Raw genomic sequence first — 12,464 nt, 5'->3', positions numbered from 1 at the left:
AGAGAACTGAGATGAAAAGAAAAAGCCAAGAGAGGAAGAGTGGGAATCTAGTTTAAAAAAAAATTACTACATGCCAGGCAATGCCTTTGACCATATGAGATTCATCTTGGGAGGCAGGGAAGCCTAATGGAATTCTCACTTGGCCAGGAATCAGTAGCCCCAAAGCTTGCTCTAGCCCAGCTCTGCCACTGATATCTTTATAGTCCTGAGCCAGGTGTATAAACTCTTTATTTAAGCTTTCTCGGTGAAGATAATATTACCTTCTCCCCTCACAGGTTTGTTTTTGTGTGGGTGAGGATTAAGGAGATAATATATGTGAAGATGCTTTAAAAAGCAAGGGCAAGGAAAGATGTATTATATGATCATAGATGTACAACCTATATAGTATTACCTGCCTTCCTGGGGAGGGAAGAGGAGTAGAAAAGAAAAAAATGAGACTTAGATTTTTCGATACAGCTATTGTAAAGAATTTGTTTCTCTCAAATAAGCATATTTATAACAAATGAAGTATATTTTATGCTATGTATTATATTGTTATATATAAATTAATACATATGCTTTTTTTAAAAAACAAGGGTAAAACACAGGTAAACAAGCAAAAAGGAAGGTATTGTTATTATACCATGTATGGTTAATGCTTGGGAAACAAGTTTATTAAAATCAGAGGGGATTCCTCACCTCATCTCTGTGGAGCCCAGGATAGCACTTAATCCTAGTTAGAAGGCAGGACCTAATAAAGAAATCTATATCTACCTTCATATATACCTGATACAAAGAGGTGGGAAATGCACAAAAACACCCCGATGAGTTCCCCTACAGAAAATTAGTTCATTTCTTCAGGTTTTATGTTGATGTTGTTATTTTTTTTAAAGGAATTTTACTTTCAGGCTCCATCTTCTTTGTTACAAAAAAAAAAAACCCCAAAAAACAACAAAATGGGTAGGAGCCCAAGCTAGCAATAAGAGGCCTTTATATGTTTTCCTGACTTTGCCCATTTTCATGTAAAAATGCCTTTGTGTTTTCTCTTCCATTGGCACTCACAAATGTGGGAAGAGAAAAATGAGCTCTTTCAGATTTGGAAGCTATATCTGTTCACAGGTTTCAATAAGCACCATGCCTTGGAGGCTCAAGCCGAGTACATAAGAGACTGGCTGCCTTTTTCACCTGGAAAAGGGCCTGTCTCTGCTCCTAGGCCAAGGGGTTGTACAATGCTTCCGCACTTCATTAGTAACATTTTTATTACGTCCCCCTTGAAAGAACTCGAGGCTGGAAAATGACAAGAAAACAGGTCTGAGAGCTACACGCAGTGGGAGTTTTTGCTGACCTTCCTGTTTTGGCAGGATAATTTGAGACATTTGGCAAAGGGAAAACATGGCTCAGAGTTTGCTTTCTTTTGTTTAGCTCTCTAGAAACCAGACTAAGCAGGCTCTCGAATTTTGAGCTTCAGAAAGCAGCCTGGAGGAGGTTGTTTTTATTCCCAACCTTTGTGCTGTAGAGCTCCTTGAATTTAGAAGGGAGAAGATTTTCAGTGCCACAGGCCACATTTAGCAATTTATTTTTAGCATTGTAGTGATACTGGAAACATGGAAGTAAACAGGAGGTTGTCAGGCATATCTAAATAGCAAGAGAAGATTAAATTCGTGTCACAGGGAAATCTAACTGGGCCGCCAGTAAATAAATTGTTTCCCATGAAGTGCTCCTAAATGGAATATTTATAAGATGCTTGATTTTATCCCGAGTTTTATGGAGAGGATTCTCCGGTATTGCTTTGCTTGCCTTGATGCATTTGGGCATTTACGTCAGTTGCACTTCGCTGGTTTCTCTGCGTGTGCTCCACTGCCCTCTCCTGGACACAACGTGCCATGCTGGCTAACTCCTTTCCAGCTGCTTCCACTTACCTGCCAACTGCTGAATGGAGCTTTCTTTAGGTGATTGGGCAAAGGTGTGAGCACCTCAAGAGCAGAGAGAGCCATACAGAGAGAGATCAGGAGCTCCAGTGCCCTTAGGGCCAGCACAGCTGTGGAACCGCTGATGGTTTAGGAGGCCTGGATGTTGAGTGTTAGGAAAAGGTCAGAGTAACATTTCTCTGAAGGAAAAGCAAGTTTAAGTTCTTCTCTGCCCCTGGACAAGACCATGCATATGGCACAAAATAAAGAGTTTTTTTTTTTGGGGGGGGGGTTAAGTGCAGTCTTGGAGGAAGACTAAAGAAAGCAGCAGACAGATTCTATGCTTGGCACACAGCTCGAGCATTTCTCTTGCATATGTCAAAGGTACTTACTGGGCTGCTATCTTAATAAATTTCTTTAGGAGCTGAACTCGCTTGCTGAGTTGGGCACAAAGGCAAATCTCGGTGACAACCCAAAACTGAATCTCATTAAACCTCCTCAGGAACAAATCCAAGTTTGCTGTGGTCTTCTTAAAATTATGCCTTCCAAATGTGTGGTAGATTAACTCCAGCTAAAAAAGAAAATCCAAAGTCATCTTTTTGTTTGTCTTTTTATTTACTGAGAGAAAACAATAGGTAGGGTTCTCTTTTCTTTGAGACAATCTTGCCAAGTATAAAATGTGGGCTCTCTTAGTTGATAAGGAATCAATTTGATTGCAAGTTCATAGAGGATCACGGAGACATTTATATTAATTATATAAGTGTGGATTATGGATTAAAGTCAACTTGCTTAGAGAGATACATCAGTGTGATTCAAAACACAGGAAGATACTCGAGGATTTCACTTATGTTCTTCTGCCTTATTTTTGCAGCAAAGATTTCCCAATCGACTTAAATTTATTTGAGGTTCACAGAATTGTCATTTAGTTTCCATATCATAACAGAACTTACAGACAATTGTCTCTGACTGCAATTTGCATAGTAGGTGCTCAATTGTTGCTAAAACAGTTTCCTTATCGGGAGTCAGGCTCAGGGGAGAAAACACACACGTACACATATACCCAGAAACATAAAACCTAACACAAACTAAAACTCAGAGCTGAATGACTGGCATTTATAGCCCAGAGCTCTGAATATGTGTGAGTGTGTATGTGTAAATATATACCTACATATATAACCATATATATGTATAAATTCCAAATTGGACTCCTTACCTCATGAACACAGTTGAAGAGCTCCCAATCGTAGATTGTCATCTGGTATGCTAAATCTTTGGAGCTCATCAGTTCAAAAGTTCCCACTGTTCCAGTAGTTGGACCTTCTTGTTCTGGCAAGGGTGTCTAAGAACATATATGGGTTATAGATTTAGAGTCAGAGGGGGTATTTGAGATCTTTTCATTCAACCTCTTTTATTTTACAGATGTGGAAACCAAGGTCCAGCGATGTTAAGTGAATTATCCATGGCTAAAATGGTCTGAGTCAGGCGTCAAACTGAAGTCTTCAGATGCCTTGGACTCTCAATCCAATGTTTTTTTCCTACTGTACAATGAATGTGGTGCTGAGCTCTACTTGGAGTTGCTGAACGTAACATTCTAGTGGTATTCTTCAAAACAAAATCCTTAGGTTTTGATTTAGTCACAGGGGTAAGATGCTCTTAATTTTTGGTCACCATAATAATAAAAGCTGCAATTGTTACATAAAACTGTTTGGTTGGTCTTTATTTTGGGCCCTTTTTTGTTCTTAAAAATTACTGAGGACCCTAAAGAGCTTTTGTTTATATGGATTATATCTATTTATATTTACTGTATTTGATATTAAAATGTCGATGTTATAATGAAAATAATTTTGACCTCATGGGTCCTGGAACATACTATGGGAACAGTTGCTTCTGCTTAATCTAAGTTATAAAAATCAGCATTGCTTCTAAATTCATGTATCAGATTTACACTGTGAAGAGGGACAAGTAATTTATTTTGGCTGTGAAGAGTGACAACTGGAGATCCTCATTCTGATAATTTTTTTTTTTCTGAAAGGATCTTGGCAACTCCTGCGAGGTGGAGGTGGGAGATTTTTCTTTTGCCCTCAATGTTTCTTCCCTGGAGTCAACCCAAAGTAGTAGCTGCCAGGGGAGTTTGGGACATCCAATTATAATCCTCCCGTTGAAGGTACTGGTGACTTTCAAAGGAATAACTGTATTTCCATCCTTGGAGACATCCCAGTTATATCCCTTTAGGCAGCAAGCAACTCGTAACACTGAAATGGTAAGGGAGTGGATCAGAGGAAGGAAGGCTCTTTCTCTGCATTAAATGCAGGCTCCTCACTCCATGGGAAATGTTGGGCAAAGCAACCCTGGTCACCAAAGTATGGTGCTGGGTTAGGAGTTAGAAGGTCAAGACTCTCGTTACTAACCTCCTAATAACTTTGGATCATTCCTTTCCATTCCCATAAGTCATTTTTCTTTATCTTTAAAAGGAATATAATATATAATATTTAATACATTGTTATGCCTCTGAAACTATTGGAAGTATTTTCAGTTTACTGAATGAAAAAAATAATTCAATTCAGTTCAATATTTTCAAAATTATAACTATAACACATTAATAGCCTGGCATTTTTGTAGTGCTTTAGGGTTTATATACATGTCTCATCTCATTTGATCCTTTCAACAACCCTGTGATATATATTCCATTATTATTCTCATTGGAAAGATCAAGAAAATGAGGCTCAGAGATAGTAAGCAACATATCTAATGGTCACAGCTAAGTAAAGGTCTAAGGCAGTTTTTGAACTTAGATTTTCCTGGTTGAGTTTCATGCTCTATCTGTCATGTTACTATAAATAGGATTAGGGAACATAAAGATATTTTATAAAGTTGAAAAGGCCACAAAAATTTAAAATAAGCTTACGCATAACATCATGTTTTTTCTTAGTTAGAATTTATCTTTCCCCCCCCCCTGGAAATACTGCCCAGTGATCAGGACAAGGCATCTATCTATTTTAGATATGGTTTGAAAATTACATATTCTTTCATTTGAAAATTAAGCCCTCTGTGAGTTATTGCTTATCAAACTCTTGAACCTTAGCTGTAGGGAGGAATTCACACATTCAACTTGAAGTCTCATATAATAAATTCCAGAGTGAAATGCTCTTCCATTAGAAATGAGTCCATTTATAAAAGGCAATATTAAAGAGTCCATTTTTGTCCTTTGGCCTGTGCACCCTAGGTTGTTCCTCATCCTTGCCTACTTTTAGCTTTACTTCTACTGCCAAATATTCACATAAGACTTATTCATTAGTTATGATAAGTAAAAATTATTTAGTCAGAAAATATTGATAAAATGGTTATTCTACCACCACTAACACTGTGCATCTTTGTTAAATGCATGGGAATTAATTATTCAGACAATCAGTTCTTACCTTCAAAAACCTTATAATCCACAGGACAATGGGGAATATAAGACAATTGAACCTATTCAGAATATTGGTTCCAAGGCAGAAGAATGGGAAGGACTGGGCAAATGGGATCAAGTGACTTGCCCAGGGTCACACAGCTAGGACATGTTCAGGTCAAATTTGAATTCAGGACCTCCTATCTCCAGGTCTGGCTCTCTATCCTATAAATATACTTTAAATTAGTGCCATGAAAATGAACCATCCTGAGGAGCATAAATAAATGGATTGGTGAAGGAGGAGAGGAATTTGAGAGTTAGCAAGAAACTGTGTAAGTAGAATTTGCCCCCCCCCTCCCAGGACTCTCTTTCACAGCATCCTGTTTATGTGTTTAGCTACATGCTAACATAGGGAGGATATATTTTGGTGTAGCCCCACCTCCCTCCCTTTCTGCTCCCTGGAAGGCAGTTTTGGAGGTTGGGTGAGAGCTAGGCAGGAGAATTTTACCCACCTCTTTTTACTTAGGCTTTTAAAAAGAACTTTTGTTCTGGTATTTTTTCTACTTCATGTGATTCTAATAGGTCTTCTAAAATATAATTCTTGGAGTTATTGGAAATTAATTTAAATCTTACAGAACATAGGGTAAATGGGTGGGATCAGTTTCTACGGAGTATATGGAGCTTTATGGAGATAGGAGTTAGGTTCTAAAGGATGGAAAGGGCAAGATTTTATGGTAGTGTATTTTACAAGTTACAAAGTGCTTTTCATACATTATCTTATCAGATCTCCAAACAACCCAGTGAGGTAAATATTTTGGATATTATTATCCCCATTTGGGGGATAACAAAACTGGGACTTAGAGAGGCTAATTTACTTGCAAATGGTCCCACAGCTAAATAAGTGTTGGAGGCAAAATTTGAATGCAGTTATTTCATGCTCTCAGTACAGCATCCTTCCATGCAAATCTATTTTTCTTAATAAAGGGAAGTTCAAAGAGAGAGGATTAGTGATGAGAAAATATAATATATGAGTAATTGTTTAATAATTTTATTACTTATATTAATAATTATAGTTTATAAGTATAACAATAAGATATATTAGCAAATGAAATGGAAGCTATAAGTAAAAGGCTACTGAGAGATAAGTTACTTGCAAGCAAGATTACCAACTTTAAGTGAGCCCTGGAGGTCAGGGATCACAGGTTTCTTGGTTACTGATGATAAATAAAGGGCTCATAATAGAGATTTGAGGATTGAAAGGATATGGTAGAAGCATTGAATGAAGAATAGGTTGCTAGCAGTGATATTTAAGACAATTTACAGGAACAGGAGGTCAGAGGCAGGCAGGATACCTACCATAGGTCAGAGGAGAGATGTCCACTACCTAGAAGACAGCTTTGGCAAATGAACATGTCTCAATTCCCCATTACAGAGAAAGATGCCACATAACTCAAGTAATCCCTTTTTAGCCTCCAAACCTTTGCTCTCCTGTCCTCTTTGCCAGGAAAAACAGTGCAGTAGCAAGAAATCTTTCAACAAATTCAAATGAGAGCTCTTTATCTTCCCTTTCCATCACATCCTTGCTTCTGAACATCCCTATTTTTGTTCAGGATAACACTGTCTTTGAAGTTATTCACTTCTACCATGTTGGCATTGTCCTTGACTTCTCACTTTCCTGTACTCTTACCCCACATATTCAATCACTTGCCAAACCCCATCATTTCTATTTCTACAATATCTTTTGCAGTAGTTTCCTTTCTATTCACAGGGCCAGCACCATAGTTTTCATCTTCCTTTAGGTAAATATTCAAAGAGCCTCAAATACACTGCCTCAGGTGTCTCACCTAAATAGTTATCAGAATGATTTTTTCTAAAGTTCAGATGTGACTTCACTCCTCAACTTAATAAACTCAACTTTTTTTTATTGATGCTAGGACAGTGATGGTGAACCTTTTAGAGACTGAGTGTCCAAACTGCAATCCTCACACTGCATGTGAGAGCCCCCACCCTTATCCTAGACAGAGGAAAGAGGAAGTGCTCCATTGGGCTTCTGGACAGAGGTGTGGGTGATGAAAGAAATGTCCTCAGGTGCTAGAGAGGGGAAGAGAAGCAGTTCCCTCTGGCATGCATGCCATAGGTTTGCCAACATGGCCCCAGGATTTAAATGTAAACTCTTCTATTTATCTTTTAAAGTCTTTCACAAGTTGGCCTAAATCTTCCTTTGTGGGCTTATTATGTGCTACTTCTCTTCATATACTGTATGGCCAAACCAAAGTGGCTTCTTTCCTGTTCTTCATCCACTAATCACTCTATCTCCTACCTCAATATCTCCTACCTTTTTTGCCCTGGCTTTCCACAAACCTGGAATGCCCCTCTCCTTTGCCTTTTAGAAACTACTTTCAAATTACTCAAATGATATATTCTACATTAAGCCTCTCCTGATGCTCCTAGATGCTAGTGCCCTTCCATCCAAAAAATATGCTATTTATTTTGCATACTTTTATTGGTGAACAAGTTAACTTCATCCACCTAATGGAAATTTCTTCAGGACAAGGGAATGTTTCATTGTTATATCCACAGAATCTAGAAGAGCTCCTGGCACGAAGTGGCCATTTTAATAATTGCTTGTTGATTGATGGAGAATTAGTGACTGATTATATGTATGCTACTTTTCTTCCCTTCAGATACTTATCATGCTATAGGCTTTCCTATCTCTTTTCTTTTAGTGACATTGTTCCTGATTCCTGTAGTGTCTTCTCCTTCACTCACCAATATCCAGCTCAAATAAAAACTCTTTGAAGTTATTTTTGATCCCCTATACAAGAGTGATTTCCCCCATATGACAATGCTCTTGTCTCCTATAAAAGTTGCGAAGTCATCAATAACTTATGTTGCCTTCAACGTCAAGTTCAGAACTCTGCAGATAGTAGATATTTACTCAATTTTTTTTAAATAAATGAATGGAAGAACAAGAAAATAAAGGACAAGAAAGAATAAAAGATGATTTTAAGATCTAAGCTTTAGATATTGAGTTGAAGGGCAATGTTATTAAAATTGATGGAGGAAGGCAAGAAGTCAGACTAGCTTGTGGAGGAGTTTTGTGTTAGACTCTATATCTAGTGGCAAGACTGAATTAATGAGTTTTCTGGAATGGAAATGTAGTCTTGGAAAACATCTGGATGAAGACAATAAACTGTTCTTTGATTGCCCATAAGCCAGGAGTTAGGAGGTGCCAGAACTCCATGTCTCTCTCTCTCTCTCTCTCTCTCTCTCTCTCTCTCTCTCTCTCTCTCTCTCTCTCTCTCTCTCTCTCTCTCTCTGTCTTTGTCTCTATCTATCTCTATTTCTGTCTCTGTCTCTGTCTTCCCTGTCTCTCAACTTGGCTTCTTTACATTATAAGGACATTTAAAAAAAAAAAAAACTAGGCTGCATTTGGGAAGGCAATGCTCATTTATCTGATCAGGAAATCAAACTAAAGAATGGTATAGTAATCAGAGATGAATAGATAATAAGTTAATGTCAAAACAGGACATGATTCACTTCTGATTCAGTTTCCTCTCTGGTCTTCTCTACCACCTCCACCAGTAGCCTTCCCACTAAGGAATGCCTCTCTCCTCAGGCCCACTTTTCAGATCAGTTTGGTTCCTAACCGAAACAACAACTTCATGTGAGATCCCAGTCATGCTCTCTTCTTTCCTGTCTACTCCTTCTTTGAAATTCCTTTCTATGACCTCATTGGTAGTGTTCCCCCTCCCCTCTCAACCTTTCTACCTCCCCTTTAGAATGTAAGTTCCTTGAGGGGAATGTTTCATATGCTTGTATTTGAATTCAGAATGCTTAGCTGCTTAGCACAATGCCTGGAACATAGCAAGCATCTATCTAATAAGTATTCATTCTCTCTTTCTCTCTCTCTCTCTCTCTCTCTCTCTCTCTCTCTCTCTCTCTCTCTCGTTCTCTCTCTCTCCCTCTTCCTCTCCATATTTGTCTTTCTCTCTTCTCCCTTTCTCTTTCATCTTGTCTCAATTCTTCCAACTGCTTCTCTATGATGACTACCAATCACTTCACTATTTTGGTGCCTGATGATGCTTCATTAGGCTGGGCCCTCAGGGCCTAATGCCATCCCTCATAGTACCTAGCATGTATGCTTCCATGTAATCAAAAAAATATATAATTGAATGCCTACATTTATATAGCTTTGAGTTCCCTTGACTGGGAAGTTAGATGATTCAATGGATAGAATGCTTGGCCTAGTGTCAGGAAGACTCCTTTTCCTTAGACCTCAGATACTTCTTAGCTTGTGTGACCCTGGGAAAGTCACTTAACTTTGTTTATCTCCATTTCATCATCTGAAAAATAAGCTAGAGAAGGCAATGGAAAACTACTCTAGTAGCTTTGCCAAGAAAACCCAAAATGAGGTCAGACAGAGCTGGATACAACTGAAACAATTGATTAATAATCCTTTGACTCCATCTGTCTTATTGAACAGCACACTAGAAGTGATCAGAGTCCTCCATTTCCTTCCACCACATTTAATATTCTCCTCTAAACTCCTTATGGTCTTCTAAATTGTCTGTTCAGTTCAGCATGTGATTATATATACAGCATCACAGAATATTAAAGATCAGGAAGGAGCTTCAGAAGTCATTTCATCCACCCAGGACCATAAGGGAACCTAAACCATAGCAAATACTCATCCAATCTGTGTTTAAGGATTTATAGAAAGGGTGATTCCATTTCCTTCCAAGGCATTTCATTCCATTTTTGGAAAACTCTAATTGCTAAAAAACTTTTCCTTGCTGTGAGCCTAAATCTGACTGTATAGTCACAGGAAGGCTAACGATCCCTCTTCTGCATGATAATCTTCCAGGTTCATTTAAACAGCTGTCCAGTCCTTTCTAAGCTGCTTCTCCTAACTCTCCCAACCTTTTCTCTACGATGGGCACCAATTCCCTCACTATCCTGGTTGCCTTTCTCTGGAAGCATTCCAGTTTGCTCCTAGTGCTGCTCTGCACTGTTTATTAATATATGCTATTCTTGTCTCTCTTCTTAGATGATGAACTCCTTGAGAGGGGAGATTATATGTTGCACTTCTCTGCAACCCATGTTGTGCCTTGCATGATGCCTAGCACATTGTTGGCTCTTTGTAAATATACTTTGAATGAATGATTGATTGATGGGCTCAGCCCAAATCTCAGTCAGGAGCATTATTTCATAGATGACATCCCTGAAGCTTTCCAAAAGAGAGTTGCTTTTAGACTCAAAAGGGTGCTTCATAGCCTAAAGGTTCATATAACATATGCAAACTGCCCCCTTTTTAGAATAATATATCTCACAGTAATTTTTTGTTGTTGTTCAGTCATTTTCCAGTCATGTCTGATTCTTTGGGATTCCATTTGGGGTTTTCTGGACAAAGATCCTGGAGTAATTTGCATTTCTAACTACATTCACTTTACAGGCAAGGAAATTGAAGCAAACAGGGTTAAGTGACTTGCCCAGGCTCATACTCCTAATAGTGACTAAGGTCAGATTCAATAAGTTGAGACTTTCTGATTTCAGGCCTGGCACTCTATCCAAGCTGCATAGTAATACTAATGAAAAGTTATTTGTCAGGAAGAGGCATCTGGCCACAAGAAGTATACATTTGCATCCCTTTCAAAGAGAGAACAAATTCTTTTCCACCACTCAAGCGTTCCAGTGGAAGAATATTCTGACAAGCAGTTATGGCTTGTAAGGATGCAGGATCATCTGCAAATAAACAGAGGCTTAAAAAGTTAGTGTCTTCTCCACAGGGAGTTGGAGATAACCATGCTTTACATCTTAGTGCCAAAGCCATTTGACACACTCGACAAGAATTAACTGGCAAGAGAAATCCCCATTTGCCTTCATGTTGTAAACACATCACACAGCACCTTAAATAGTGCTCCATGGAAGCATTTCTCTTCCAGTTCTGGTTTCCCCTTCTAAAAATGACTTGTTATTGGAAATGTTTACTTCGACTTAAGAACTCTGATCAAGGCAATGGCCAATCACATTTCCAGAGGACTGGTAATAAAGCATGCTACCAAATGGAGAGGCAACGGATTCAAGTTGCAGAATGAGACTACTTTGGTGGATACAGTCAAAGTGGGGATGAATTCTGCTTGATTATCCATATTTCTTACAAAGGGCTTATTTTTCTTTCTTTGCAAATAGGTGTATATGGGGGGGTGGGACTGAGGATAGAGAGGGACTTAGAGGTAGGGATGCCCCCCAAAACAAGAAAGAAAATTAAAAGAAAGATAAAGAGAGGGAGTCATTGAAACCTGTTTTTGAAATGCATAGAAGATAAAAGAAGGAATCACATAACAGGCAAGGCAGCTTTGAAAGTGACATTGAATTGATTATATACTTAAAAAGGAAAGCAGGACTTGCATAACAGATTTTTTTATTTCATGTCCAAACCAGGCTCTCTGTTCTACTATACATATTGAAGAAGACATCTTAGGTGAAGTTCAAGTTCAGAATTTTTCTAAAAAAATTTTTTTAAGTTTTTTCAGCAGATGACCCAAAAGAATATGAGTCGAAACATGGGCAGGCTTCACAAATGCCTGGACTAAAAGAAAAGGTCATGATCTCTACTAACCTAATTGGAAAGAGGAAACTGGTTATCTTGAAAGAGATGACCCTGTTCTTGGCAAGTTTCCATTCAAATCATATTGGGATACCCTTGCAGTCTGCAAAAATTCACTTCTAGCTAGTTTTGACAAATGCAGAAATCAATTAAAATATTGAATATGATTCTTAGAAGGGAATTAAAATCATTTATGTAGTTCAATTTTTTCATTCTACAGGTGAGAAGAACAGGGAGGTAAAGTGATTTACTCAAGGTCATACAAGAAGTTAGTGAAAGAATGAATATTAGAATTCAGACCCTTCCCCCACCTCCATTTTCAGGTCTCTGCTTTGCCAAAGTGTATGGCCTTTAGGGTTCTCTGACCTTTAATGCTTGTGAACCCAGAAAACCGAGGCCAAGAAAAATCAGGTGATTTGGCTAAAGTAACTCAGCTAATACTGGGCAGGAGTGGGGCTTCAGTCCATCAAGGTCTTCTGACCCCCACTCCAGGGAGGGCTCTTCCCACTTCTCTCAGTCATGCTTATTGCTTCCCATAAAGACACGAAGATCAAAATCAGTTTTATGTAGTGTTAATCAC

The 12,464-nt window shown here is 38.4% G+C and overlaps 1 protein-coding gene across 11 annotated transcripts in view; it reads right to left on the bottom strand.

Moving 5' to 3' along the window:
* Positions 1-12,464, bottom strand: part of RAPGEF4 (Rap guanine nucleotide exchange factor 4) — a 407,942-nt gene that overhangs the window by 32,837 nt on the left and 362,641 nt on the right. For all 11 annotated transcript variants that reach the window (XM_007494386.2, XM_007494385.2, XM_056794003.1 and 8 more), the window contains 2 exons: positions 3,100-3,225; positions 2,279-2,457 (listed from right to left, as the gene is read on the bottom strand). In XM_007494386.2, the coding sequence (XP_007494448.2) occupies positions 2,279-2,457; positions 3,100-3,225 (305 nt within the window). The remainder of the gene's footprint in view (positions 1-2,278; positions 2,458-3,099; positions 3,226-12,464) is intronic.

The sequence above is a fragment of the Monodelphis domestica genome, chromosome 4 (genome assembly GCF_027887165.1).
Source record: "Monodelphis domestica isolate mMonDom1 chromosome 4, mMonDom1.pri, whole genome shotgun sequence".
Classification (NCBI taxonomy): domain Eukaryota; kingdom Metazoa; phylum Chordata; class Mammalia; order Didelphimorphia; family Didelphidae; genus Monodelphis; species Monodelphis domestica.
This window is presented reverse-complemented; position numbering and strand designations above follow the sequence as displayed.